Source organism: Gallus gallus, chromosome 1, assembly GCF_016699485.2.
Source record: "Gallus gallus isolate bGalGal1 chromosome 1, bGalGal1.mat.broiler.GRCg7b, whole genome shotgun sequence".
NCBI lineage: Eukaryota > Metazoa > Chordata > Aves > Galliformes > Phasianidae > Gallus > Gallus gallus.
This window is the reverse complement of record NC_052532.1, coordinates 56947828-56975372: the sequence shown is the minus strand read 5'-3', so window position 1 is coordinate 56975372 and position 27545 is coordinate 56947828. Positions and strand designations below refer to the sequence as shown.

Genomic DNA, 27545 nt, shown 5'->3' with positions numbered 1-27545 from the left:
CCTGTGGATTTTGGTAATTGTTCTCAGAGTTGCAACTCAATTCAGTTACGTTGTTTAGAAACAGATACCTATAGGTCCTGAAAACAGGTCTGTAACAAACCAGGCTTGCTTGAGTGGGTAATTTGTACTATGTGAGATCCCTTTTTTCTTCTTCACATTGGAGTACTGAAATAAAATCTGTCTCGGTACCTTCTAGATGGACCAGATCCTCTTAAATGCTGCTGCATTTAAGCAGCACCTTTGCTTCATATGCACTTCCATGTCAGGCACTATTGTGTCAATGCCCCTCTGCTGCCATCTGTCACATGGCAACAGCATGTAATGCAGTATTGGTGGGAAGGCCCAACCTCTACTGCCCTATCACCAACATAAGATTGGAGGCATTACTTTTGAAGCAGCCCTCAAAGATAGATATGGCCATCTACATTCCAGATTTACAGAAAGCTGTTACTGGTACCCACATTTTATATATGTTCACTGTACGTAATCCCATAATTAGATGAGTATGTTACCTATTTGGTCACATATCAATTTGAGATCAGGTTAACACCTCAGTTCTGAAAGGAGAGATTAGTTTAGCATTAGCTTGTCTCAAAAAAAAAAAAAAAAAAGTATTTTGCTAAGTCCTTATTTAAATGGAAGGAAAGTCTGAAAATCAACTTTTAAGGGTACTATCCTGTCTCAAATATTTCCCAACTTCTCCTGTTTTTCCATTGCCCTTTCCTAATTAATGGTTCGTCTTTTATCTTCTGAAATCCCTGTACAACTATTAAAAGCTGAATTATTAGCAGAAATGGGCAGAAGGACAAGATGAGTAATGAGGGAGTAATCGCTTGTTTATAAATTGGTCTTTAATCAGCAGTTTAGGAAAGCAGACTGAGAAAGTAAGTAGAGCATGTTTTGAAAGTGTAGCTATGCATGAATGTCATTCTTAAGTATTAGCCTCACAGGCAATACTCGATGACTTTTTTGTCCTCTTAAAAGAAGAAAAGGATGGGGAGGGGGGAAGTACAAAAATTGAGGCACTACTTGAAGATACTGTGAAGAGAATGAGGCGATCGGTGAAATGTGCCAAAGAGAAGGAAGCAAAAATATCAAATAGTAAGCGTATTTTAGAGCAAGGGTTTTATGTTTTGGTGGAAATGTTTCGTTTTTTTGTTGTTGTTGTTGTTGTTGTTGTTTTTTGTTTTGTTTTTAAACAAAACAGGAGGAGGGGGTGGATTAGACTCATCGTGAGGGTGTTTTGTCTTGTTTTTTTTATGTTTCTATAACTATCACCACAGAGTATTAGGACACTCAGAGCTTGAGATCCATCACAGCTCTCTTACTTCAGATCTTGGTTGCACTCCCTTTTCATCTCCTGTGAGGCATAGGGTCCTCTCCTCTCTCCTTCTGTGCTTTGTTGCTTATATCTGCTATAAAAGCTTTTCCTACCAGGCCCATAGATTCCCTTTCTTCCCCCTTCAACATACAGGCTGCTGATCATTGTCTTGATTCCCTTCTTTATAACGTAAAACACTCCTTGGAATTAATGCAGCCACTCTAAGATTGTCTGTAGAGATGTTTCCAGTATTCAAAATGAACCTCTTGAAAAAAATGAGAACAATTGCTCTTGAAAAGATGGAAGGGCACCAAGATAGAGAGCAGTTGTTTGGATGTGATAGTGTTCACACACTTCTGTTCGGTCTCTTCTGTCTGTTTCACTCGTTTGTTGTTAGATCTCTGAGGAGTCCTGTCAAGAAAGAGACATAAACTAACTTAAAATTTATGTGGAACCCAACAAGAGGAAGTGATGCATGCATTTCTTTTAATTCCACTGTAGAGTCCTTTTGTTAAGCATCTTTGCACACCCTGTAGAATGCAATTTCTGTGGGTGGCGGGGAAAGTTTTTGGCTAAAGCATGGTATGAAGGAGATTACTATCTTAGTTTTAGCTTCTCTTCAGGATTCTGGTAACTTCTTAAGAACCTCAGGCAGCAATTTTACTCTGTGCCATGGTTCCTTCATCTCTGAAATGTGACTACCAGTCTGCTCAGTAGTGTGCTGAGACAAACTGTGCAGAGTTTCATGAGATGATTGCATGTGAAAGAAATGTGTAGAATTACAGCTTATTCAATAGTTCTGAAGTGAGCTGAGGATTGTTTTATTTCTTGTGCTCCCTGTTTGTTAGTGAGGCCTAATTTCTGCTCTCGGAGTAAGTAGACAGTCTCACCAGTCTTCATTTTCTCACAGTAGTTTGCTATGTTGGTCTATGAACCAGCTTCTAGCATTCTTGAGTACGGGTTTAATTTTAAGGCACTTTACTATATGTGGTCTTTAAAGGTTAATGGGTGTGTCTAACAGTTCTTTGCTACTAAACCAGCTTCACACCAGGATGGAAAGTAGTTTGCAGTCTGATGCATTTATTGCAGTTGTTGTTTCTGGGGAGGATATGTGCAATAGAGAGTTTAAAGTGAAATTTAATCGACATTTTATTTTTAAATGCATGATGAAGTAGTCTCTGCTTGATCTTAACTGCCTCTGTCCTGGGAACAATGGGTACAGCTTGCTTTCAGGAAATTCTTTTCCAGTAAAATATGTTGTGTCTGTATTCAGTGTTCTTTCACTATGTTTCTTTTATGCTTTAATTTTAACATTTTGCATTTTTAACATCTTTTATATTCAACCTAATGTTCAACTAGTCTGGAGAAAATCTCTGACCACCTCATAACTGAAATCACTTTTTAAACCAAGCTCTTGTCCTCCCTCTACAGGAGAATTTGCAGCGTTCAAGTAGCCACAGCACCATGGCAGCACCCACTCTGTTATTTAAGTCTTGTGTTCCTACCGTTTCTTAACATCAAAACTCTATTCTGCTCCGACAAACCTAAAGTAATTTAGAAAAGATATCCATAAGCTTAAAAGTGGAGCGGAATGGAACTGCCAGTCCAACACAATGGGAAAAGTACCTTTTTAGGAACCAGAATACTCCGCTGCCAGTGTTCCTCCTTCAACACAAAACACCACGTGCATTCGGATACCCGCAGTGGCTGCCTGAGCCGTTGGCATCATTCCCAGGAGAGAGGAGAGGGCGCTCGTGGGTTGACTTTGGTGCTCAGGCATGAGGGGATGGAGCTGCTGCTGCAACTTAGGAGACTTGCTTTGGATGGTCTGCCGGTCGGCTTTCTCCCTCTAACAACGTATCATCAGAGGCTGAATATCTGATGAGTGCTAATTAAAAAGAATCGTCCTTTGTTCTGATCTCTCTTCCTGGTGTACTCACTGGTTTGTGGACAACGCAGTATCCCCTTTTCACTGTATTAGAATGTCAAACGCCTCATTCTCTAAATTGTTGGGTTCTATTCCAGTAAAATTGAAAAGTAAGTGATGGTGGGAGCTGGAGATGGTGTTACTCTGAGGGCGAAGAGATTCATCAGAAGGAAAAGGGGATGCTGCTGCACTTTTTTTCAGATTTACTTTATCACTTCCTCAAAAAACAAATGACAACCACCAACCTTAACCTTTTCCTCTTCCAGTATTTTCTTGGTGTGTGCATATATAACATCTTTCAGAAGGGTTACGTAGATCCTTCTTTTGTTGGTCCAGCAACAAACTGAAGTTAAAAAAAAAAAAAAATGTAGCGAGATTGTCCTTTTTTTTTTTCCTTTGTATCATATGATACAGTATATTTATCAAAGATGCTACTGCAGCATCTGAAGTCTGTAAATTCCTGATACAGGCTGTGAATGGTGTATGTACCTACTTTAAAAGTTTTATTTTAAATGAGGGTGCAGGTTAATGCCAGGTACCTTACCAATATGTAATGTTTTCATAAATGAGGAAAAAAGTTCTCAGGTTGAATTGAATACAAATACAGAACCCCCTAGAATTAGACATTCCATAAATTGTTTTGGTACTTTCAGGAGCTTTTTTTTTTTTTTTTCCTTTTTAAAAGGATTTTTATCCTGTTAACTAAATGTCCTCTGATAAGTGTGTGTGTAAATGTGGAGCATCTTGTCCTATTGGCAAGTTGTGCGATCAAAACAAAACGGTACTTGCTGGATCCACGCTGATTACTTCTCCTCACATTGCTTCCTTCCCTGTGATCTCCTTCCCTTCCGTTTGTCTTTCCCTTTTGTACTCTTTGCAAACTAGGATGACGGTGGCGGTATCTACTTTAGAGTGCTCTGCTTTCCTGTCCTCCAGTCCTGGTTTTCAAACGGTCGGTAGCTTTCTGACAAGTTACCCAGTCAGGGAAAATAACTCATCCAATTCTGCACATTGTTTACCTCTAGTAGAATATCTTGTGATGTGATCTGTTTGCAGAGTTCTCTGGTATGTGGTATTACATGTAAATTATTTGTACAGGGGCAAGTCAGACCACATTAGAAAGCAATTCAAGCTCAGAAGTTTTCAGGACTTGATTCCTGTCTGCCCTGTACGATCCCACCTGAGGCAGGAGAACTGACCCACCTCTAGCTGGGAGGTTCCTGGGGAGAGGAGGGTGTTAGTCAAAATCATGGCAAATAAATGAAGGAGTTAAATGTATGTCATGTGGTGTCCGTACTAAACTGTGCAAGGGGTGAGGACGCTGTCCTTCACTCGCAAGGAGTTGGACTGTTCCTGTCTGCACAGCGCTGCTCCCGGGCTAAGGGAGAAACACACATTGGTAGTGGAATGTGTTTCTAAAGCCCTGGAGTTCTGCGGTGTTGCCGGTAGTCTGTTCTTTTTGTCAGTAAATATTTACTGGGGTTACAGGGACCCGACTAATCTGAAGTGGGAATTATAACTGAAATACTGTGTATTCATATTAATTCCACAAACATTAGCAAGACAGCAATAGTAAATGACTTAATAGTCACTACAAGAGTGAAGCGATTCATGTTGGTACATGAATAGAATCGACTTTGTGTACAGGATGCATTTAAAAAAAAAAAAAAAAGAAAAGAAAAAGCACAATTTTTTTTCTTGTCTGCTGTGGGTCTTCAGATGCTGTAAGGCTTTTCTCCTTATTGAGATTGGCAGGAACTTCCATAGTAGCAATAGCCACTTCCCGGTGCGGAGAAGCTGCTGAGGTGAGCGGTGGTGCGGAGCCCAGGTGGAAGCAGTGCGGGGCCGTGTGCTCAGCAGGCCGGGAGCACGCCCAGGTGTGAGCTCCAGGAGGGCAAAGCCGCCCCGTGCGTTGTGTCAGCCCTTGTGTAGGCAGTGCCTGGTTCGTAAGCGTAGGGCATACTGGAAATTGATATTCTCTTGAAAGAAGCTATTATCTGAGCGACTGTGTACAGGTAGTTCAAGAGTCATTTGTTTCATAGAGCTTGTTAAAAGCCCTAATTTCCTTCCACGAGGTCATGCTAGCAGAAAACTGCTAAAATATAACTGTTAGGAATTTCTTTGCTTAAAGTGAACTTATTTTTGTGAAGATTCATTACCCGTTAGTCTACAATATGTTTCTTGAGCCCATAGGAAAAGCACAAGGAAAATTGCTCTCCTTGTCCATGCGAAGCACTTTATAAGTAACAGATGGTCTTTGTCTTGTTGGTTGTTTTTCTTATTTGGGGTTTCTTTGTTTTGTTTCTCTGTTTTGTTTGTTTTTATTTTTCCCTGAGGAATGTGCAAGTTGTTTGGCTGCTGTGTAGAGAAGTCCTTTCAGGATGTGTTTCTACTGGTTTTCACGTTTGTTTGTTTCCCTTTGTATAGCTGTAGTTCTGTGTTGTCTCTTTAAGAGGTCCCACGTAACACTCATGGAAAACTTTGGAAGAAATTTGGTTTGTAAATAATTGCCATTTTTTTGTTTTAATCTTTCAAGAATTGGAATGGATGTCTCACATGCCATCAGCATCAGTCCTAAAGGTGCCCTGTAGATGTTTAGTGAATGGAGAAATGAGTAGGCAAGAACTGAGCATCCTGTATAGCAGCGGAATGCAGGAAATAAATGGAAATGAAATGACAAATAGATTCACGTCAGTTGCACCAAATTTCTTACACTTTTCTACAGCGTCCCAAACACGAGCACATGCTGTAGCGTGGGAAATGACAGCATGTATTTTGCGTGCGTATGTTGGGTCAAACATCTAGAGAGTCACGTCGCTTTCAGCACTGCAGTATCTCAGTCCCAGCTACTCACGAGGTCTTCATTCACCACACATGCCTTCCTCTCCACCTTTCCAAACAGTTAGAGGAGACCCGTTACATCTCCCTGTTCAGTATGTGATTGTTTCCTATGGCGTATTCGCTGGAACTGGAACACGGGGGAGGCTTAAGCCAGAAAGTATCAGCACAAAGGCCTCGTTATTTTGGAATTAATTTCTGCATGAATTAATCCTATATGCCCCAGATACAATTAGCTCATTGGGTTTTTTATTATTCCTTAAATTCATGCGTACTGTTAAGCGAATCCCCTTCTATTTTTCTTGAATGCCTAAAATAGTCTTCTCTTGTACTGGAATGCTTTAGTAGCTAATGGTGATGCAGAACATTTGAGGCCTCACAGAGCCACCTTGTTGTGGCCTCTCAGCATTGTCTGGACTAGTATGTGCTCCTTGGAGGCAGAATTTGGCCTTTGTAACATAAAATGAATGAAATACTGGCTGTTGATAAATACCGTGTATTCCACAAACAAGAGAAAGGAAGAAACACCGGAGGTTGTTCATAAATAGGGCTGTTTCTGTGTGTGCCTCCAGTGTTTTGCAGTGTGTTTGGAGAAGCCAGATCCTCAGAAACCCTACAATCAGCTGGATGTTAAGGTTTTGATAACGGAAGGGGGTAGATTTAGGGAAGAAGCATGTAGACATTTCACACCTTTACCGCCTATCAGTATAATTCCTTTCTTGACTGTGAGTACAACACGCGTAGCACAAACTATTCGTAGTACTGTAGACAGTGTATCTTCTGTCTGTTGAAAAACATTTCACCAGTAGCACAATACGGCAGGCAAAGCTTGTAGGTACAATCAAGTTCATTGAAAAATCAGTTGCATGAATGGACTGCTATGACATCACTTTGAAGGTGCTGGGTTTTCTGTTCTTCGTTTTACGTAGAAGTTGATGAAACAAACTCTTGTTTACTGCAGCCATGTTAATGTGTATTTGCACTCCACGTTTGTTTTGGCATACATTTTAAATATCTTTTGGCATTGCTTCATTACTTCTTACCTAGAAAATGAAGTCATTAGAAGAGCAGAGTGATGATACTAACATAAAAGCTACTAAGTCGGCATGAAGACAGCACTAAATAATTACAAAATTGTGGAGGGAGGATACTTTTTAAAACTGCAGAATATAGAGGATACCAAGGGCAAATTCTGTTTAAAACTGGCATGTACCTTCTCTTCAGAAAAGAGAGCTACCGAGACCTTCTGTTAAATGGTTTACCTAAAGATCCCCCAGAAGAGTCTTTGCAGTTTGCCAAATGATCATGTGCCTTCGCAACCTAAAAAGTACAACAGAATGTAAACCAGGTGCTTTGTAACTGCAGCAGTGACTTTGGTTTACTTCTGATGCAGTAGTTTTGTATATAGCTGTTAATATAGATAGGCAGATTGGAATTGGTAAACTTCTGTAAAGGGGAGCAGGAAACATTCCCAAAAATGCCTACAATCGTTTCAGAGCTAGGAGTTGAAGTATACTAACTCGGTTACAGCAAACCTGCTATTTGAAATCAGCTCTACTTGAAAGCTAAATGAGGTTAATTTAAATTAAAAAATACATAAGCCCTCCTTTCCCTCCAAAGACACAAGGATCCTGTTAAAGAGAAGTAACAGAAAGTTTTGGAGAGGGCTGAACTTATTATATGGTCATAGTATCTTAGAATGAGACAATAGGTGAAAAAATGAGAACTAAATTAGGAGAAATTGATGGCTAGTACTCATGTAATCAAATACAGTGAATTCCCTGGCCCTGAAAGTGCAATTAATGTTGTTTTATGGAATAGCAGCAGACTTCCTTAGCTCTTCCTCAGGCCTCTTGCAGTTTGGCAACAACACATAGTAGTGTCATTGTGCATTGACGCTGGGAGAGGGTAGGTACGTTGTCCGCTGAGGGACAGCCAGTGTATCTGAGTCTGAGCTGTTCAGATTGCAGCCTGGTCACTGAGGCTTCTGGCAGTACCTCCATACTGGTGTCCTATTTGACCTGTTTGTAAGGATGAAAGAATGGATTTTGCTGTTAGTGCTTCTTCTTTTGCAGATCTTAGCCTTCAGTTTTCTGGTGTGAGACGTTGGGCCTAACTGTAAGCGGCAGTTATGTCTGAATGCACAGCCCATACAAATATCAGACTGATTTTAACTTGTTCTTTGTTCCCTATAGAAATCAAAGTATAATTTAAAAAAATGTTTTACTAACACTGCAGGAACTACCTGAAATCCTTTTACTGACCCAGGCTCTGCGCTATAAGCATACAGAAAGAGACGGTGTTTTGTCTTTAATACAAAATCACAAGGAAGTATTTCCTTATTTTTTCCAACAGAAGGGAAATGATGGGAGTGTTCAGAACTTCTAAACTGCCTAGGTGTTTGCTTTATAGCATCACAGCAGCAGTGTGCTCAGCTCCTCCAGTTCCCTTAAGAGCCAGCCGAGGCCTGTCCAGTCCTTTTGTCCAGCTTACGGCATTTGCAGCAGCTGTACTTCAGAATAAGCCTTGTGTGACATTGGCTTTGGAGTATCCCAGAAAAGCAAAGGATCGTGTTCTTTTTCGTTTGGGTTTGGAAAATGGTTCGTTTTTGTTTTGCTGAATGTCATTCTGTGTTGCATTTGTGTAATCACCGTTAGTTGAAAAGAAAATCTGTTTGTGAGCTTAATGGAACGTGATAAGAAATGAAGCCCGCTGTCCGGGCACAAATGTTGGGTCTGGGGTGCAAAATGGACCAAACTGGGGTGTTGGGTTGTTTGGGGATGGTGGGGGATTGTGAGGGCATAATTTAAATTAAATTAACTCTGTCTAAAATAAAATGTAAGTGCAATAAATGTGCTTTTTTATTCAAAGCTGTGAACCTTTAGGGGTAAAAAAAAGAAAACAAAAATGCACATCATTCCTTTGTGAGCCTTGTGTCCTACCTGCCTCCCCTTCCTTCCCCGCTCCACCCTTCTCAACTGACACATAGCTGGCAGCAGCCAACTTGCATGTGTTGGCAACCCAAATCGCACTGCTGCTTTTCTTCCCATCTCAGCTGCTGGGACTGGGGAAAAGTCCTGCTCCCTGCTGCTTGCCACCCTTGAGACTCCTCTGGGAGCCCGTGCTGCTAGAGCAGGTCTGCAAGCGTTCAGGTAAGGGAGCCAGCCCGTCTGCTCTGCAGTCCCCCCAGCTGCCCATAGGGTGCCCCTACCACAGCCCTCTGTCCATGACTCCCCACCCTACCGCAGCTCTGCTGGCGGCCTCCCAGGGCTGGACAGATGACACTTTTCCTTTAGCACCTGCAAAAAGTCATCAGTCATCAGCTGCCTAATTGGATCCTTGTTTCCCTCTGTCAAAACACACATGCAGACTGGCCACTGTTGCCTTCTGTGACTGCCTTGTTTTGAAGGAGCAGGTATACCTGCTTGTAACCAGTTGTGCACTGGCTGCACTGTCTCTTTCTTACTTGAGCGTGTGCTGCTTTTCCTAGATTAGGAAAGGTGCACCAGTCTCGCTCGGGGGGGTTCTGCAGGAGGCTTACTGCATACGTTTTATTCAGCAGGGACGGAAGGTGTCGCACTCGGTCGTTGGACCCTGTGGGGAAGTTAGAAAGGACGGGCACGTTTAAAGTTTATAGATACAGAGATCTATATCCTTTAAACTTGATTATTTTTCTATATAGTCAAGACATCGGCATTACCTCATAACACAGAGGCTTGTTTATGGGAGGCAAACTAGTAAGGAAAGGGAAATTCATATGCAGATTTGATTTCTTTGTCTGTCTCTTAGTGCAATGAAACGTACATCCCACCCGTCTGACCTGTGCTAACACAACATTCCTTTCAGCTGCGTTTTGTTGACCACCAGAGGTTTGTGAGGGGCTTACAGTGACAAAAACAAAAGGTCCGGTCCAGTTACTTAAAAAAAAGCAATTGTGTTAGTAGGTTTCCATAGCTGCTTTTAAAATCTTACAACGGAGTAATTGTTTTGAAACTTGTATTTATTTTTTAATTCATAACAAAATGTTTATTTTCAGTTTTCTGTTACGTAGGAGGTCATGCAACCCCCCTTCTTTCCCTCTCGAGTCTCCCCTGTAATTGCCAATACGACTTATTTTTCTTGTTTGTTCCGTTCCCCTCTACTTTTGTTGTCCCTTCATTTGTATTTTGGAGTTTTTCTCATGTAAATTTGTACAATGGGAAATATTGTCCAGTTTGGTTAGAGAGCATGGAGACTTAAAACATATTAAAATTTGATAGCTGAATTCAGATTAAAGAAAACTATTTCTGTGTAAAGTTATTTAAAGAACTCTGTATTATATAAAAGGCAAAAAGTTCTATGTACTTGATGTGAATATGAGAATACTGCTATAATAAAGATTGACTGCATGGAAAAGTCTGAAGGAGATTGTTTATCACATCATTCCCAAGTCACACTCTTCATGGCGTTCCAGAGGCAATTTAATGGGAGAAGTGTGTTTCTGTATGGTTAGTTTGGAACATAAGTCTGGCCATATACAAAGGGGGAACGGAGAGAGTAACCCACCTCCCTTTGTCTTCATTATGCGGGACTGCCGCTTCCTCAGATGCTGCGTTCAGTATGTTTACCTGCTACCTACTGCGATTCCCCCTCAATGTAAGGAGAGCTGGGCACACCTTCCCCTCGCCCTCTGGCAGCTGCACCTGCTCCTGTGGCAACTGCTACTCCAAGCCTCAGGGTTGGTTTTGATGACAAGATTTCAGTAAGCAATCTTTTAGAACTACAGGAAAACTAATTTGAAGAGTTAAGTCTTGCTGCCCCTTCGAGCGGCTGGCAGTGGTTAACCACTCAGTGCCTAAGCCCTTCCCTACTGTGTGTTCATACGAGCTGTGAGTCGCTGCCTGAACAAAGATGCATCACCTCAGTTAGAGGGGCACACTTTAAATGCTTCGTAAGAATTAAACAGGCTCATTTGGACTCAAGCACCCCAATTCTAGAGCTCTTGACGAGAAGGAATGTGCTTTTAGAGCATTGAACACCACCACACAGCTCAGCGTTTGTCAACAGCTCACTTTATTGAGACCAGGACAGCAGAGCAAAGCGTCAGTTCCAGGGCCTCCTTAGTTCCACAGACCTGCAAGGAACCGAATTGACTCCCAAGAACGTTCCGACCGGTCCCTCCCACAGCCGAGGGCAGGGAAGACCTCAGCAGCACCCCGCTGCCTTCAGCCGTAGCCGTTCAACACGGAGCCGCGCAGCGCCCCAGGGGAGAGGGTAAGAGTTCAAAACCCGCCCCTACCTTCACCTCTGCGACTGGGACGGCGGCTGGGCCGTGCGGGCGGTGCCTACTCGGCGTCGTCGGGTGGGATGCCGAGTTCCTCATCAGTCCAGGCCGAAGAGTCGGGGTACGGGAAGTGGCCCTGCGCCACGAGAGGCCCTCAGAGCCCGCCCCGGGCACGGACCCACCGCCCCCGCCGCTACGCCGGCCTCACCAGAACGCTGTCCGAGCTGTGCCAGAAGTGCCACAGGATCCAGAACCACATGAAGCCGCTGAGCACTTCGCTCCACACCACCTGCGACCGCGTCAGCTCCGGGAACTGCCGGTATCGCGGCTCGATGTGCACCTCGCCGCCCGCACTGCAACAAACGCGCCGCCGCCTCACTCCCGGCCCCGCCGCCCTCACCCCGGCCCCGTCCTCCCCGTTCCGCCCCACTCACTGCCGCCTCCCGGCCGCGACGCCGCCGACCCGCAGCAGCCGTCCCGCCGAACGTCCCAGCGACGCCAGCATGGCGGCTCCCCAATGTCACAAGCCGATCGCCCAACAACCTCCCTGATTGGTCCGCTCTGCCTTCACAAACAACAGCCTCTCTGATTGGTCTGCTTCTCCTTACTAAGCAGCGGCCGCCCCGATTGGTCCGCTTCGCCCCACCAAGCAACGGCCATCCTGATCGGTCCGATCCGCCTCACGCACACCGGTGGGCGGGAGGGCTGCGGACGGTACCATCTCGCTCGCGGGGGTGGCTGACGTCTCTGAAGAGCTGACATCTCCCACAGAGGATACGTGGGAAGGAGCGAAGGGACCCTCCAGGCTCTGCAGCGAGTGTTTCACCTGTGGAGGAGGCGGTGCCGCGTTTGAGAAAGGACATGAAGAAACAGCTCGCTCCTTTCCCCCCTCCGGGCGACGCAGTTGGTGCAGCCCACGGCGTCTGGTCGCGCAGCAACGGGCAGCGGACGCTCCAGCGTCCGTCTTCGGCGGGGCGGGGAGGACGCTGTGTAGGCGGCCGTGGCCCTGAGCTGCGTTTTGCGGGGGTTCCCACCTGCTAGGCGGCCTGGGGCGCTCCCAGCACGGCGCAGCCAGGTGTGCAAGCAGAGGCAGCAGCGCTCTGCGCACGGCTGGTGCTGCTGCGACGCGGAGGTGAGCTGTAGGGCTCCTGCCCGAGCCCCGAGCCCTGCCTCGGCTGCACGGAGGTCGTTGCTGTGAGGTGGGGGAGTACGGAAATGCCCTATCAGGGAATTCACCTCTCGCCCAGGTGAGCACTTTCACGTTAAGTTGTAAAAACAGCAGTGCAGTGATTCCTAAGTTTCCTGGTGAAGCACTCAGTGTAACCAAGTGTGCAAATCTTACCCAGTAATGCCCTTATGGGGGGAGAGAGCCCTCAGCCCATCAACTGATCCCAGAGGTCAGAGGTGTTCTGACATCCAGTGGTGTCTTTCCTGACGTCCTCCCTCTCTTATGCCGTTTCTGTACTATAATTTATTTTTCGTGTGGAGTTCAAATGACTCCATTTGTACATACCTTTGTTTACGAATGGCGTAAAATTCTCTCACCTCGCTTTTAAAGTTACGGAGAGGTTCAGAGCGTGAGCTCAGTGAGGGGCGGTTGCACCCTGGAGGCAGGTGGCTTTTGGGAGGGACGCGTGGTTTGGTTTCCTACTGAGGATATGATGAGCAAAGTTCCCCCAGAGGATGGCGTTTGGTCAAAGAATGGCAGGCTGTTGGCTCAGGGTAGCAAAAGTGAGGCTTATCGGTTCTGCAGTACCATCAAATTCCCATCCTAATCACGGTATCATAGAGCCCGGCCTCGGTGTCTTCACTCCACCTTCCTTGCTGTTTCTCTGAGTCAGCACGTCCAGCTCCCCTGATGTTGCCGACTCCTAATGTTGCCTAAGGAACTTCTGCACAACGGATTCCTTGTATACCTGCATTGCTCTGCACAGATACAGCCTAGCTGCGGTGTTTGGAGCCGCAGCCCACCCGTCTGTGTAGCTGTTCACTGATGTACTGAGTAGGAGGAAATCATCAGCCTCTTGTGGAGAACAGGCCGTGTCCAATACCCACAGTGTGCTCACTGGGAGATTCTGCCTGTGAAGGAGGCAAGGAACAAATCATGGAGGAGGTTGCCAGACAAAGTGGGGGGTCCTCTCAAGCGATCAGAGCCCCCTCTGCTGCTTCTGCAAAGGTACAGTGCATACTGGTTATTCCTTCTGAACCTTTATCGGATGGCGTTTCATCTAGCAGAACTGGAGGAGAGCTCCAGTGGCCTTATTTTGCCTGGTAATTTATAAACTAAGTAAATCTGGCATCTGTGTGGTGGCCTAAGGCAACACGTTGGTATAGCCACCCCTCTAACTGTATACCACTTGTACCTGAAGTCTTTGTCTGAGAGGAAAGGGAACATTCCCCATAGCTTCTAAGCAAAAGACATAGTCACAGACACTTGGGGTCAAATCCAGGTTTAACTTGGCCTTGCAGTATTTGCTTCTGCAGGGCCATCACGTGGTTCCAAGGAACTCTGCCAGCCAGCACATGCAAGGAGTTGTCACTGGTAGCTGGAGGTGCCAGAGGAGAGCACACGTGCCAGGCCTTGGTTGTATGCTTTCTTGTCTGGGTGACTTGGCAGCTATGTCTGCCTCCTCTGTACTCTCATTCATAGACTTCAGTGTCGTTTTACCTATAGGCAGGGTGGCAGAGTACAATCTTTTAATTAAACATAGAGATAATATATAGATAATATTTTTCTAAATACGTTAACATCCCAAACTGCTGCATCTAACTGTCCTCAGCTGACATAACGGGAGTTTACATGTCCATCCTCACAAAGATTTAAGGTACATGTACTTATGGGATTTTAACTTCCCTGCTCATCAGTTCTGTTACAGACTTAATATAACTTCAGCAACGCTTCACAGGGAGTAGTGGCAAACTACTGAACTACCGTTTTTATTCAACACTTCATTAATGCAATATAAGTTTGTTACATTTTGTTTCATTTTTTTCACAAAAGCTGAATGCTGTGATATGGGGTTCGTAGTTTGGTTGTCCTCACAACCTCCCTACTTCCTTCTATTTGTCTTTCACTCCTCTCATTGTCCCTGGCACTTTGTTACCTTTGTCATCATCCTCAAACATTTCACATGCTGTCCTGCCCAGGCCACGTAGCTCCACTGCTTGGTTTCTTAAAATCAAGACTGTTTGCAATGAGAGTACAGATAAACAGCATTGCGTGGCAAAAGAAATGATGTTATAATTAAATCAGAGAGAAGTACCACACTGGAAAGCAATTTTCCATTTTATAAGTAACATTGCTGCTTAAGGATTTAAGTGTTCAAAAACCTCACATTGCTCATATTGTGCTTCCATCTTCTTCCCATTTCCAGATAATCTCCATGCCCACCTCACGTGTCCCGTGTTGTCACACAGCCAGTAAAGCTCTCTGTGGCTCTGTGCTGCCAAGATGTCCATTAACACAGTAAGTTCAAAAGCTGTCGATGAGTCACATGCAGAGAAAGAAAAAAGCTAGGAAACAAAGGCAGCTATGAGGGACAGGAGCTGGAGAGATCCCATGTGGGTTTGGTTTGTTTTCATGACAGCAAACTGCAGCAGTACTGTTACTGGGGTCTCCTTGTATTTGCTTTCTACAGCTTTCCTGTTTGCGCATGGAACCCAGATTCCGTTTGTATGCCCTTGATATCCTCAGCGAGAAGGACTTTCATTCACTCATCCCCAGAGGCCTCCAGTTTCATAAGGGGGGCTCGTGTGTTGGCAAGGAGGGAAGCTGATGGCTATTACTACCTGGGCCACATCGCACAAGAAGTGAAGGTAGCTATTTATTGCTCAGTGAGTCTTTTTTCCTGCCCTTGCCATGCCTTGCCAGTCCTATCGCCCTGGTGCAGAGTTGCTCTCCTGTGATACAGCACAGTTCTCTCCCTATATCCTATTTTCACCTTTTATTTATTTATTTATTTATTTTCTGATGATGACTGGGTATTTACTGGGAAGAGTTCTGCACACAGAAGCAGCCTGGAAATCAATCAATTTCCTTGGTTATGAGACAGTCAAACTAAACAAGTCCTTCATATCCCAATGGTTTACTAGTAATGGTAATTCAAAACATCCACCTCCAAGAACTGCTTTCTCCTGACTGAACTGAGGGCTTTCCTTGATCTCCTCCTTCTGTGTTTCTGGAATCCGTGACATGACTTAGGATGCCAGACACAAAACGTCCCCTGCAGTCTCTCTTTAAAGATCCAGTTCATTTTTTCAGTTCACAGTTTAGTTAAATAAGTAGTGATCCTAGTACAGGGATGGAATAGCTGTTGGCCATCAGCATGTAAATGCACCCAGCTCTGCAGAGAAGGCTGAGATTTTGGCAGTAAAATCTGCCCCGCACCCATTGCTGGAGGCTTAAGTGAGGGCATTCAAATTTAGGGTAGCTGTGACACTTTACTCACTTCCTATCCTTTTGCTTGCTGTGTCACTAGCTGCATCATACCTAGTACTTTATTTTGGCTACTCTTCCGATGGATGATTTTCCTGGTGAGTTTCTTCCTCAGAGTGCTAATTGTGTTCTTCTGAGCCAGGTAAACCTACTAAAATCCGAGTCCCAAAAGAAAGGAAGAGAAAGGCTGTCAAAGTCCCTTAAGCCACAGCTTTTTAATTACTGTTAAAGTCCAATATGGATACAGCACGGTGAAAAACCTGGTGGTGGAGGACAGCTACATTCACAGATCACATTCTGCTTCCTGGGATTTCTGCCATTTCCCTTTTAGCACTTGTGTTTGGCCATTAATTGGACCCAGATGTCTGTCTTGCAAACTGCATGTTTTACTCTTGTAGGGCTCCAGGGAACGTTTTTTAATTGAATTTGACAAAAGTTGCACGCTGAAAGGCAAGGTGCAGTTTCGTATGCAGGAAACACCTCTCTACGACATTCTCCACTACGAAGACGCCTCGCAGCGGTCCCTCGCTCCAGGAGACAGAGTCTTGGCCCCATGGGAGGCTAACGCTGAACGCTTTGGCCCGGGCACTGTGCTCAAGGTGATGGAGAACAAAAAGACACCTTTAGGTATGGGGCGCTGCCTGCCTTACTAGCACTGCTCTTGCCACGGTTGCTGGCCACTATGTAGAAAAGATGGAACAGCCTCAAGCATGAAATATTCTCCAGCTGCTTCTTGGTTTCTCTTCCTGGTTGGTTGTTGTTGTTTTTTTTTTCAGTGGCAGACTTTTTCAGCTCCCAGCACCAGCCTTTGCTTTCTTCTGTGAATGGAAACCTAAACGTCTGAGGGTTTGTTGGGAGAGGGGGGTCCTGCCAACACAGGGAGAAAAATATTCCTGGCCTTCGTGAGCGTCACCTGATAAGCTGTTAGTCTGGTTTCCAGCTGTTATGGAGTCAGCTCCTGGCTCACTGTGACTAGTGGGAGTTTTGCTGCTGTATGTCTTTTCATAGGAAATCCAAAAGGTCAACTTCTAAACCTTTAAGTAAAAAACTCATGTAAGTTGTAACAGAATTGTCTGTAACACAAGCAGTCGTTTTTATCGTCTGGTTTCTGAGGGAGACATCACCCAGGTTGATAGGTTTCTAATGTGTTGTCTTTCTTTCTTTTTTAATGTGCTCAGCACACAATAGAAAGGGAGTGCTTGTGAATTTCTGGAATGGGCAAACTAAGGAGGTATCTTCTGACCAAGCTCTATGGATCCCTCTGCCTTTAAGCGAGCGCATCATCCTAGAACTGCAGATGCCATTGGCAGCCAGGCAGATGGTGGTGGAGTCAAGCTTGGACTACCCATACATTGTAACACCAGGTTACAGAGCTTCAGGCTATTACAGATGGGGCCGCTCAGGGCTGGACTGCTGGCCAGGGGGGCTGTGTTCAGTTCAGCCATGCACTAAGTGCAGCTGTAGGTATACCTTAGTTCCCCACTGCTGCCTTGCAGCCTGCAAAAGCCCACAGCCTACAGAGCACCAAGTGCAGCAAGATAATTCCTTCATCCCAGGAACGTGCTTGAGTAAAGAAGAACTCAGCAAGAAAATAGAAGAGCAACTGTCTGAAGTGAGGATTTCCCCTTCAGGAGGTGTTTCCAGAGAGGAAGAGGAAAATGAAGAGAAGAGCTTGATGACAGAAAATCTTCCAAAAGATGCTCAGTCTTGCTTGGAAGAGGACAGTGAGCTCTTAGGTCCTAAGAAGGTAAAAAGCATTTCATACCATCTCTTAACATGTAGTCTGTTATGTGTATAATTTCTTTTTTGTTAGCTAACATTTTCTGTTCTTGGTATCAGAAGATTACTTATGGCTTTGGATGTGATCGTTATGTATGCCTCCTAAAGAACGGAGACTCTGACATAATTCTGAGTTGTATTCCTAATCCTTTGGCCTGGGGAGGAGCTAAAAGCTGCCATTCTTTGTCACTGGCTGTGTGTTGTTTAGCCCAGTTCTTCCACATTCTGCCTCTGTGTGAAAGAGGAAAAGGCGGGAAAAAGTGTCACATGAAAGACTTCACACCAGATAAGGATTTATAGTAAGGATTCCTCCGTACCAGGGCAGTCCTTGGCATAATTATATGAAAATATTTCATCACCCAAGGCACGGGTATCACTTCTGTGAATCAAAGACCAAATGAGAAGTTTGTGATGTTAGTGGGTGATTTGGTGCCTGTGAACGAGGCACTGGGTGAGGATCAGGAAGGAGGAGGTTAATGTGCACCAACTACTGCCGAGCTTTTCCCTATTGCTCTGTGAGAGCTGGAATGCAGCTGGCTTGCAGTCAGAGCTCCTCTGGCCCCTCTAGACAATTCCAGGCCAATGTTTAGATCATTTGAAGATGTGGAGAAAACAGAAACATGATCAGAAATTAATCTATTTAAGGGTTCTTTGTTTCTTTCGTGAAGAACTCCCCCCCACTTGTCTTAATTCTTCTCAAACTTCAGTTGCAAAATAGGATCTTTCACTGTAAGTTCACAAAGCTAACTTATTCCTCATCAGGTCAGATTATGGTTGCATTTCTTCATATTTCTAGAGTCCTCAGAGGGAGATGGCTCATGCTACAATGGTTGATACTGCTGTCAACACAGACAGCTGGTTGATGGAGTCAGTCCACAAGGAAGAAGCGGGCAGCAGACAGCAGGATGCTGGAACTGAGGCTCGTTTTGAACACAAACATGGTAGTGAAACTGTAGCTATTTTATCCAGACATAAGGCTTTCTACACAGAATCATTGTGGAGGGCCACGATGTTCTACTGCCATAGTTCTCGATGCATCAAAAGAAAATGTCAATGCCATCCTAGATATAATGGTAGTTTGGCTTGAGAAGTTCTTTTTTTTTTTCTCAGGGTAGAACTATTTTCAGATGGATGTTGGAGTGGTTTGTTTTTTTTTTTTTTTTTTGCCTTTGAAGCTATTACAGTAGCAGCTTTTGGGTTTTCTTAACTGTTATTGTAACACTTAACACAAATACTATTAATTTAAAGAATTTCTTGCTTTAAGAAGTCATCTGTAGTGTTAGCTATGACTGCACGTAGCAAAATGATTTTACCAGGGTCGTTCTATAGGAAACACCCCTTTTCTTATTTGTGCTGAAAATTTTTGCTTTACAATGGCACTTTTGTTCCCTTATCATTCCAAAGGGGTTTGGATCATGATTTTTATCGAGTTGGTACTGTTGTCATTTAAGCTAGTTTTGGGACAAATGCAAGCATTTCATTGAAGTTTCTGAAGGCTTAAAGCTTTTTCCAAGTTCTACAGCTTTCGTAGTGCTCAGTGTCAGTGATGTTCGAGGGAGAACAAAGTCAAACAGAAGGGTCTATTTCCTCCCAGCTGATGTTCCTGCATCCTTCCATGCAATAACTGCTGTCCCAATCTACGCTGTCTTTATCAGAAAGATTCAAGCAAACTCTGCCCACATTCTCAGTTACCCAAAAGCTGGGGAACTGTGCTAGCAGTGTTGTACACCTGCTAATTTCTCCTGTCTCTCAGCAGGATTCATAGCTCAGGCTTTGCACTATCAAGATATGTTTCTCATTTTTGGCTGTTTCAGAGCACTGGCAGAAGAAGCTCATGTCTGTCCACAAAGTAACATGTAAATGAACCCTTAAACTGAGTAGCTCTAAGTGTAGTCAATAATCTTGTATTAAAGTGATGCTGTAAAAATCATGCTTGACTGCAGTGGCAAGCTTGTTTTTTTGAGCACTGTGACCTGTTCTGTGCAGGCTAAGAAACATCTTGCTTTGTCAGAGGAAAACATTGATACTTGTTATAAAAGTCTTGCTTGAACATATCTCACATGAAAAGACTTTTAAAATCTTCTTTCTTTCTTTCTGTAAGCTGCCTATAACTTGATATGTCCCTGCTCTAATTTATTTAAAAGGTCTTTGTGAGTCCAGAGTGGCAGATGCTCCAATTCAACCTTCCCAAAAGAGCACTTCTGTGGGAGCCAGTGCCTTGTGTCCTTTCCAGCGACAAAGCTTCTTTGATCAAGTGCATCAGTCACTAAAGAAAGACAGCCTGGCCATCGAATCAGCCCTGCGTGTACAGAGACCACGCAGTACCTCCAGTGCACAAACTGGGAGATTTACAAATCTAAATCTTCTAAAAGACAAAAGCATTTCAGTAAGTATTTGGCCCAGTAGTTTTTAGCTATTCGGATTGGGCGATTTGTTTATGTCAAGTGAGATTATACTCTCATTTGATCTCTTTCCCAAAGATTTTTGCTGCAACAGGAAAAAGATGCACGTGTAGAATAATGCCTATGCATAAGTGGAAGGGTACGGTTTCCACTTAGGATTCAGTGGTGTACAGGAACTGGGCACTTGTGCTATTTGTGCTCAGCATTTCTGAGAGCCTTTCCTGAATAATGAGACGGGGACAGTAGTAATAGGGAGGTAGTGGACATGATTTGAAGGCCTTGTAGCATTTCCCAGCTCATGGTATTAGAGCTATTCTCCAGAAGAAACTGAAGGGAGACATTTTGTTTGCAGAGAGTGGCTAATGGCAAGAATGTGCCAATTGCTGCTGGGAGTAGAAGGGAGAATGCATTTGAGAGAGTAAGTATTTTGTGTAAACTTTATTGTAGCTTTTAACAGCCATGGTGTAGCAGAAATGCTAAGTCATGGCTTGAAGCATTGATTGAGCACCTGGTGGGAAGGCAGGGCCAACCCAGGGGAGGTCAGGTGCAAGCAATGCACCTGAGTGACCAGAAGGGGTGGAGCCAGGAGCCACTCCCTCCCAGACCTCATTTAAGGATTGGCAGTGGAGGCAAGGGGATCTTGCTGGAGATCCCTGTCCACTCTGCTATTACTGCTGTACTTTTCATCACATTTTAGCATTACACGTAGAAATGTAAACTAGAACACGTGTAAGTTTTGGTGGTTTCCTTGCTGTTTACCTCATGTAGGGCCTTATAAGGATAACAGAACTAAATATTGCACTGTATCTGTGAAGAGAAGCCTTGTGAAGGAGAACTTACACAACACAGTGTATTTCAAAATGCAAATGAGGAACATTGCCCAGCACTGAAACGCAGCTACTGCTGAAGAAAACAGCAAGACTTCTTGACTGTGGGCAGAAATCTTGGGCAACAGGGAGTTAGAGCTGCAGGAAGATTTATGTTTGCTCAGAGGGAGGCAGATGTTTCTCTTTCTAACAATATCTGATAAGGAGTCTGCAATGCATATTTTTTTCCTTAGAAATCAGTGCGTAACAGTGCATCTCAGGAGAGATGGAAAGAGGTGGACCTCAACAAGGCCAAGATTGAGCACAAAAGGCGCCAAGAGGAAGAGAGGCAGTTGAAGAGGCAGCAGCAGCGAGAGGCAGATGCTGTCCAATGTCAGCTGCGCAGGAACAACCAGAGGTAATAAACCAGAGCCAACTGGTTTTTTTGGAAATAAGTATCAAATGGTTGACAATGCCCACTCCCTTCCATTCTCATTCAGTCTCTGAACATCACATGTCATACTGGTCTCTGCAGAGTGCTCATGGAGCTTCATTAATGGGAATAAATTGGTGTTTGGTGTATGAGTGAGTAGGTGCAAACCAGCCTTTAGCACTAGCTTCAGGGCAAATTCCCTTTGATCTCATCCTTAGAGCTAGAGTCATTTTGCCTCCCCTGCCCGTGGTCCACTTATGCTTAGCAGGTCCTTGGCCCCATGGTCTATTTCTTTCCATCTCTTTTGTTGCTCCTGTGGCACCACCAGCAATACATAAAGCTACTCAGCTGCCTGGATTTTCCCTACAGCTCCATCCCTACAGTCTGTTTCCTTCACTCCTGGTCTTCAGGGCCAAGAACACACATCCCTACCAGGTTATGCATTCATGTGAATGTGACTGCAGTTAGCTGACAACATCAGACACCAGCCCATTTGGGGAGTTTGCTGCCTCTGTTTAGGATACAGGCTTAACCTTCATAACCTAACAAAGAGTTCTAGAATACTTGAATCATAGAACAGTTTAGGTTGGAGAGAACTTTAAAGCTTATCTAGCTCCAACCTCCTGCCGTGGGCAGGGCTGCACCCAGCAGCTCAGGCTGCCCAAGGCCCCATCCAACCTGGCCCTGAGCACCTCCAGGGATGGGGCATCCACAGCTTCTCTGGGCAGCTGTGCCAGGGCCTCATCGCCTTCTAAGTAAAAATTTCTTCCTACCATCTAACCTAAATCTCCCCTCTTTTAGTTAAAGGCATTCCCCATTGTCCTATTGCTATCAGACTGTATAAAAAAAGTTGGTTCCCTTCCTGCTTATATGCTCCATTCATGTACTGGAAGGCTGCAATGAGGTCTCCCCAGACCCTTCTCTTCTCCAGTCTGAATAAGTCCAATTCCTTCAAACTTTCTCCATAAGAGAGGTGCTTCAGCCCTCTCAAAGTCTTCATGGCCCTCCTCTGGACCTGCTCCAGCAGCTCCATGTCCTTCTTGTGCTGCAACCCCAGGCCTCAACACAGTGCTTCAGATGGGGCCTAACCAAGGGAGAGAAGAGGAGGGGGACAATCACCTCTCTCTACTGGCCAGAATGTCTGCTTAACATCTTATGCACTTTTTCTTTAATTGCTTTTATTTTCTGAGAAATTTTGTTTCGTAAACAGGCAGCGATTGTATCAGAGAACGTTGCAAGGATTGGAGAAAAAGCTGGAGCACAAAAACAGAGCTTTGCAGCACGTGGCATTGCTGCAAACTGCTCGATCAGAGAGGAGCAAGAAGGAGTCCTTCTTGTCAGAGGAGGAGAACAGAAAGTTAAGTCAGAGGCTGCAGTTCCTACATACACAGCGACTGAAGAGAGAGAATCTTCTTGCAGAACTCAGTGAAAGGAGCTTTGAACGAGAGAAAGAAAGGCTGGTAAGGGAAATTTCAAGGAAGTTTTAACTGTACTGCATTTCCAGCAGTAGCACCATCTAGAGTATTTATCTTTCTCTCCTGTATATCCAGTATAACTGTATCATTTGGAGATACATACATGAAAATTATTATTTCTTTAATGTGCATAAAGATTAAAGATAGGAATTTAAACTGTATCTGTGGTAGAAGTAGTCTTTCTTCGTACAAAGAATTATCATGGAATCATAGAATGGTTTCTGTTGGAAAGGACCTTTAAAAATCATCTAGATCAACTTCCTGCCATGGCAGAGACATCTCTTACTAGATCAGGTAGCTCAAAGCACCATCCAACCTTACCTTGAATACTTCTAAAGATGGGGAATCCACAACTTCTCTGGGCAGCCTGTGCCACTGTCCCCAGGCCCGGATGCAGTGCTGCAGATTGGGCCTCATGAGGGCAGTGTAGATAGGGACAATCACCTCCCTCGCTCTGCTGCTGCCCATCTTTTGATGCAGCCCACGACACAATTGGCTTTCCGGGCTGCAGTCAGGCAGTGCTGGCTCATGTCCAATTTTTATTCCATCGGTGTTGCCAAGTCCTCTGTAGGGCTGCTGTCAGTCTGTTCAGCCTTCAGTTTCTACTGATGTTTGGGATTGCCCTGACACAAGTGCAGCACCTTGCATTTGGACTTGTTGAACTTCACCAGGTGCACATCAGCCTACCTCCTGAGCCCATCCAGCTCCCTCTGGAGTATCAGCTGACCACTCAGCTTGATGTCATCCGTGAACTTGCTGACCCCCTATGTCATTAATAAATATAAATTAATTAATGAATCAGTTATGCTATTTCTGGCTTATTCCAGTGATGACTGTGGATGAAATTCAGACTTAAAGCTGGCTGCACAATTGCAAGTGTCATTTTTTTTTTTTAATGTAGAATTTTCTGAGGAGCAGAATGCAGTCACGGCAGGCAGTGCTGACACAAGACTCAGAGGAGCAGGACAGGCAACAAAAGCAGCGCCAGGCTGCCAAAAGGAAAGTGTTCCAGAACAGAGACCATTTACATGAGAAGATGGAAAAAGAAGCCCAAAGACACTGTGACCTCCAGCAATACCTCAGGGAACAGAATCTTTTGATGCTCCGAGCATTACTACTAGAGTAAGGAAACTGCAGAGTGGGTAAGCAGGCACTTGATCAGTTCACAAACCTGTTCTGCATCTTGCTGTGTGTGTGTGTGTGTGTGTGTGTGTGTGTGTGTGTGTGTGTGTGTGTGAGTGTGCTGCCTTTTGGGTGCAAGAATGCAGTTGTGACAAATGGAACTCATGGAGAAATCCTGTATCTCCCTTTCACTGCAGCCAGCATGTGTTTTCACTGCTCTGTCTCTTACAAGTCTTTCTTCCTGGAATAACTGCTGTGGTCCAGCTGGCTGTGGCATAAAATCCCACCTTGGTCAGACTGTTTTTCAGTTTTAGGCATAGGCAACAACCCCGCTGACAGTCCCAGCTCTGCAACCAAAAGCCATGTTGGTATTTAATAGCCACAGTGCTGCCATCCTGCCCTAAAGGACCAGTTCTATAGAAGCCCACAGCGTCAGCATCTGTAGTGTTTAGTTTTGTAGTCTAAGACTGATGACAGTGTCATGGGACAATACAGAGTAAAGCTACAAACGAGCTGGAAGTTGGCGTAGGAATGTCAGGTTGTAACTGCTTTCAAGATGCAAATGACAGAGAAAGGAATTACCTGAGTGAGAGCACAGGCCACACAATTTACTAAGTGAAAAACATGAATGAAGGTCAGAAGGAGCTCCCTGGGAATGAGTCTCTCAAGTGGTAGAAGCCACAGATAACGCTGAAGTAGTATGGCCACAGATACAGATTATGTCCTGCTATAGCAGCTTACAGGGGAGTTAAATACAAGTGTGGAGAGGCTTCCACTGCTGAATTCTGGGCACTTTTTGCCCTGCTGTGTTTCTTCCAGAACAGGACCAGGAGAGCACGTTTCGTGAAGGTCAAGGACAACATTAAATAGTAAACAAAGCCATGCGATGCTGTCATGTGACTTACCTTGCAATGTTAGTGTTACATGACAGACAGGGAAGGAGAACTTGGAGACCAGTTGGTTGGGGAAAAAAAAAAGGTGCAGCAATGAAAATGTACATGCTGAAATACAGCGTAAATTGTCCACTGCTATTTCCATTATTACAACCGACACTTGCAAGTGTCCCATTGCATGTGGTTTGCAGAGATCCATAGGAAAGAAGTCCATACATATGATGAAGTTGGGCTACCTCCAGCAACTGCTGTAGGTCCAGAACTGCTGTAGGAGGCAGGGCAGAAATCCAGTAACGTGAGCACCACTCCCAAAAACCTGGTAAGGCAGCTTGGAACTGTCCAGCTTGGGCTGCAAGTGAGTGTAGATTCTTCCACTGTCAGTATTCCTCAGAAAATGTAGGTCACTTCCCTAGAGGAAGAGTGACTTTGAGAAAACCTAAGTGCAAAAAGGATTGTGTGTGTGTGTGTGTGTGTGAGAGAGAGAGAGAGAGAGAGAGAGAAGACACTCTTTCTAAGCATTATGGTGAGAAAAATGTTTATTTTCTGAAATCCCTGTCTTTGGAGAATCACCAAACCCAGTGGTGGGCAAGAGGTTCTATTTTGCTATTACATGATTTTTTGGCCTGCTTGTCTCCCAAGCTGGAAATCTTATGTCAGAAAGATAAGCATATCTATGCAGGTAGGGCACGTGATCAGAATAAGTAGGCTACACCACAAATAAGGTGAGGAGGACGCTACAAAATGGTAAATTGAAAGTTGAGTGAACAAATTGTGTAAGAAAGCAGGGCAGCGCTACAGAAGTTTCCCCATTCCCACTGCAGGGTAAAACAGAGTTACCACCTGGAGTCCAGGGTGCAACTTCTCCTGTTGGCCCTGATTTAAGTGCATTGCTCACTTTTGCTAGTGAGGCATGTGTTGTCAGATGCTCCCATGGATAAGCTGCCATCTTTTTCTCTCTCTAGGATAGGAAAAGTAAGGCACACCAAGAGACACTGTTACAGAACATTAAGGAGAGATGAGATGGGTTTAATGCATTGTGCTCTGATTAGTAGTGCCTTCATTCACAAAAGTGATGAGGAAGTTATGGTTGTCACCATTGTATGGGCACTGCTGAAGCACGGCCTGAACCTCTGATTGACCACCTGAGGTGAGTGCTGAGTCAGCCGCAGGGGCACAGGTGAATGCAATTTCACCTGAGTGACCGGAAGGGGTGGAGCCTGGCTGCACCCCTCCTAGACCCCATTTAAGGGCTGAGTCCCAGGGAGGAAGGTTCTCTATCTGGAGATCACTCCTCTTGGAGCCCTTCTGCGAGCCCAGGACACCTTCTGTGAGCCCAGGGTAAGCTCTTCATTTCATTACTCTTTTGTAAACGCAATAATCTCTCTGGTCCTATACCTATTTACCTTACAATCTGTATACCTGTTTGCCATACACGCCATATAGAATGCAGGTATCAAATACAGGTGTCAAGGAATGCCATTATCATCAGCTTTGGGTGTTTAGGAAATGAGAATGGCCATGGCACAGTTTGCTGGGGCACTCAGAACTATATTGAAGGGACTTCTTATTTTTCGTAAGAGTGTGCTAAGATATAAAATGATGGAAATAAAATACGTGAGATACCTTGTTTTATGTAATAAAACCAGAGCCAAACTGGATACAAAACTTGCTGCAGCCTGATACTGTGTCCACTTGGAAACATGTAACACACTTCCTGGAATATCACTCAGCAAAGATCGCAGGTATTATAAACATTCATCCCAGCTACAGGAATACATTTCCAGTTATAGTGGTTTCTAAAAATAAAAAGGTTAAGAAGTCCCTTTTGCGAGTTCTCTTCTGAAATTCTGCTTCATCTGTTGCACGGCCAACAATTTCTTAGCATTAAGTCTTGGACTGTTCCTCCAGAGACAACTGAGGGGTTGTGCGTTTCTCTTTCCCCTGCAGAATGAAGGTTGAGGCCTCCAGGTGGTTACAAACTGTTCTAAGGTCTTCATAGCTAAAAGGAGCATGTGTTACTTTAGGATCCATAATAAGCATGAACCATCCTGAGGTTTGCTTTAAAAAACACTATAGGAAACAAAGATTAACTTAAACATAAGGTGAAGGCTTTGAGGTTTTATTATTTTTTTAAATTAAGATCTTAAACCATTTGGTTTAAGCTCTGTTTCACCTCGGGGTAAAGTTGGCTCGTATTTGCTGTTGGTGCCATTGTGGGTGGTTGTGCGTAAGAGCTGCGTAACAGATGGGGACTGAGCCCAGGCTGCACATGTTGCAGTGCTGTGCCTGAGCCTGGCACACCCACTGGGTACAGACACACAGTGGGGTGCACAAACTACTGGGTGATGGGGTGCTGGCAGCACATGGAGATGTTCTTCAATGTGAAGAAGTTCAAAGGTTGCTCGCTCTGCTTTTTTTTTTTTAATGAAGACAGGGTTACTTACTCAAAATCATGCACTATTTAGGACAGTCACATACTGAGCTTTGAGTCGGAGCCTGCTTAGACTCAAGCCCGAAGTTTGAAAGCTACATTCAACTCTGCTGCTGCTTTTTATCCTCAAACATTTGGAAGTGGAGTATTTCATGATGGAAGCGCACAAAAAACACTGAGCAGAATCCTAAATTAATTCTTCAGACTTCATTTCTGTATCATTAATCATCATTTTATAATCACCATTGAACAGATCATCTGCATATGTGCTTTCTCTCCATTGCTTAACCAGCTGACAGCGGGCAACTGCACAGAGCCGTGTGGCTGCAGTTCACGTGAAGCATATCTGGAAATGCATTCAGCACGACTGTATTTCCAGTCATTCACAGACTATGTTTCTTACCATTAAAAATAAGGCCA

General features: G+C 44.5%; 3 protein-coding genes across 10 annotated transcripts in view; 2 read left to right on the top strand and 1 right to left on the bottom strand.

The window, feature by feature from the left end:
- The window catches only part of BRAF (B-Raf proto-oncogene, serine/threonine kinase), an 82575-nt gene extending 72094 nt beyond the window's left edge, over window positions 1–10481 (top strand). For 2 of the 6 annotated variants that reach the window (XM_025146843.3, XM_040666037.2), the window contains one exon: window positions 2753–10481. In XM_025146843.3, the coding sequence (XP_025002611.2) occupies window positions 2753–2775 (23 nt within the window). In that variant the 3' untranslated portion in view covers window positions 2776–10481. The remainder of the gene's footprint in view (window positions 1–2752) is intronic. The other 4 variants (NM_001396983.1, NM_001396982.1, XM_025146848.3 and 1 more) reach the window with 3 other exon arrangements.
- On the bottom strand, window positions 1168–11905 carry NDUFB2 (NADH:ubiquinone oxidoreductase subunit B2). 3 transcript variants are annotated; one of them, XM_025148782.3, is made up of 4 exons: window positions 11784–11878; window positions 11558–11702; window positions 11365–11485; window positions 1168–9680 (listed from the first exon to the last, which is right to left on the bottom strand). In XM_025148782.3, the coding sequence occupies exons 1-3, from the start codon at window positions 11852–11854 to the stop codon at window positions 11411–11413; spliced, it is 291 nt and encodes a 96-aa protein (XP_025004550.1). In that variant the 5' UTR covers window positions 11855–11878; the 3' UTR covers window positions 1168–9680; window positions 11365–11410.
- Window positions 11906–12311: 406 nt separating this feature from the next.
- LOC100858131 (trichohyalin-like) lies at window positions 12312–26515 on the top strand. Its single transcript, XM_015287384.4, has 12 exons — window positions 12312–12596; window positions 13284–13525; window positions 14724–14815; window positions 14988–15165; window positions 16183–16411; window positions 16963–17531; window positions 18360–18504; window positions 19708–19949; window positions 21026–21189; window positions 22415–22664; window positions 23581–23821; window positions 25657–26515. Exons 2-11 carry the CDS (start codon window positions 13454–13456, stop codon window positions 23803–23805), a joined length of 2166 nt encoding a protein of 721 aa, XP_015142870.2. The 5' UTR covers window positions 12312–12596; window positions 13284–13453; the 3' UTR covers window positions 23806–23821; window positions 25657–26515.
- The last annotated feature ends 1030 nt before the right edge of the window (window positions 26516–27545 follow it).

Bases quoted from the DNA above. Each gene is read 5' to 3' on its own strand.
- NDUFB2 (XM_025148782.3), bottom strand. From the start codon at position 11,854: ATGCTGGCGTCGCTGGGACGTTCGGCGGGACGGCTGCTGCGGGTCGGC. The intron at 11,703-11,783 runs GTGAGTGGGGCG...CGTTTGTTGCAG, and splicing joins GTCGCGGCCGGGAGGCGGCA to TGCGGGCGGCGAGGTGCACA. The intron at 11,486-11,557 runs GTGAGGCCGGCG...CTCGTGGCGCAG, and splicing joins ACAGCTCGGACAGCGTTCTG to GGCCACTTCCCGTACCCCGA.
- LOC100858131 (XM_015287384.4), top strand. From the start codon at position 13,454: ATGGAGGAGGTTGCCAGACAAAGTGGGGGGTCCTCTCAAGCGATCAGA. The intron at 16,412-16,962 runs GTATGGGGCGCT...TAATGTGCTCAG, and splicing joins GAACAAAAAGACACCTTTAG to CACACAATAGAAAGGGAGTG. The intron at 19,950-21,025 runs GTAAGTATTTGG...TTTTTTCCTTAG, and splicing joins TAAAAGACAAAAGCATTTCA to AAATCAGTGCGTAACAGTGC.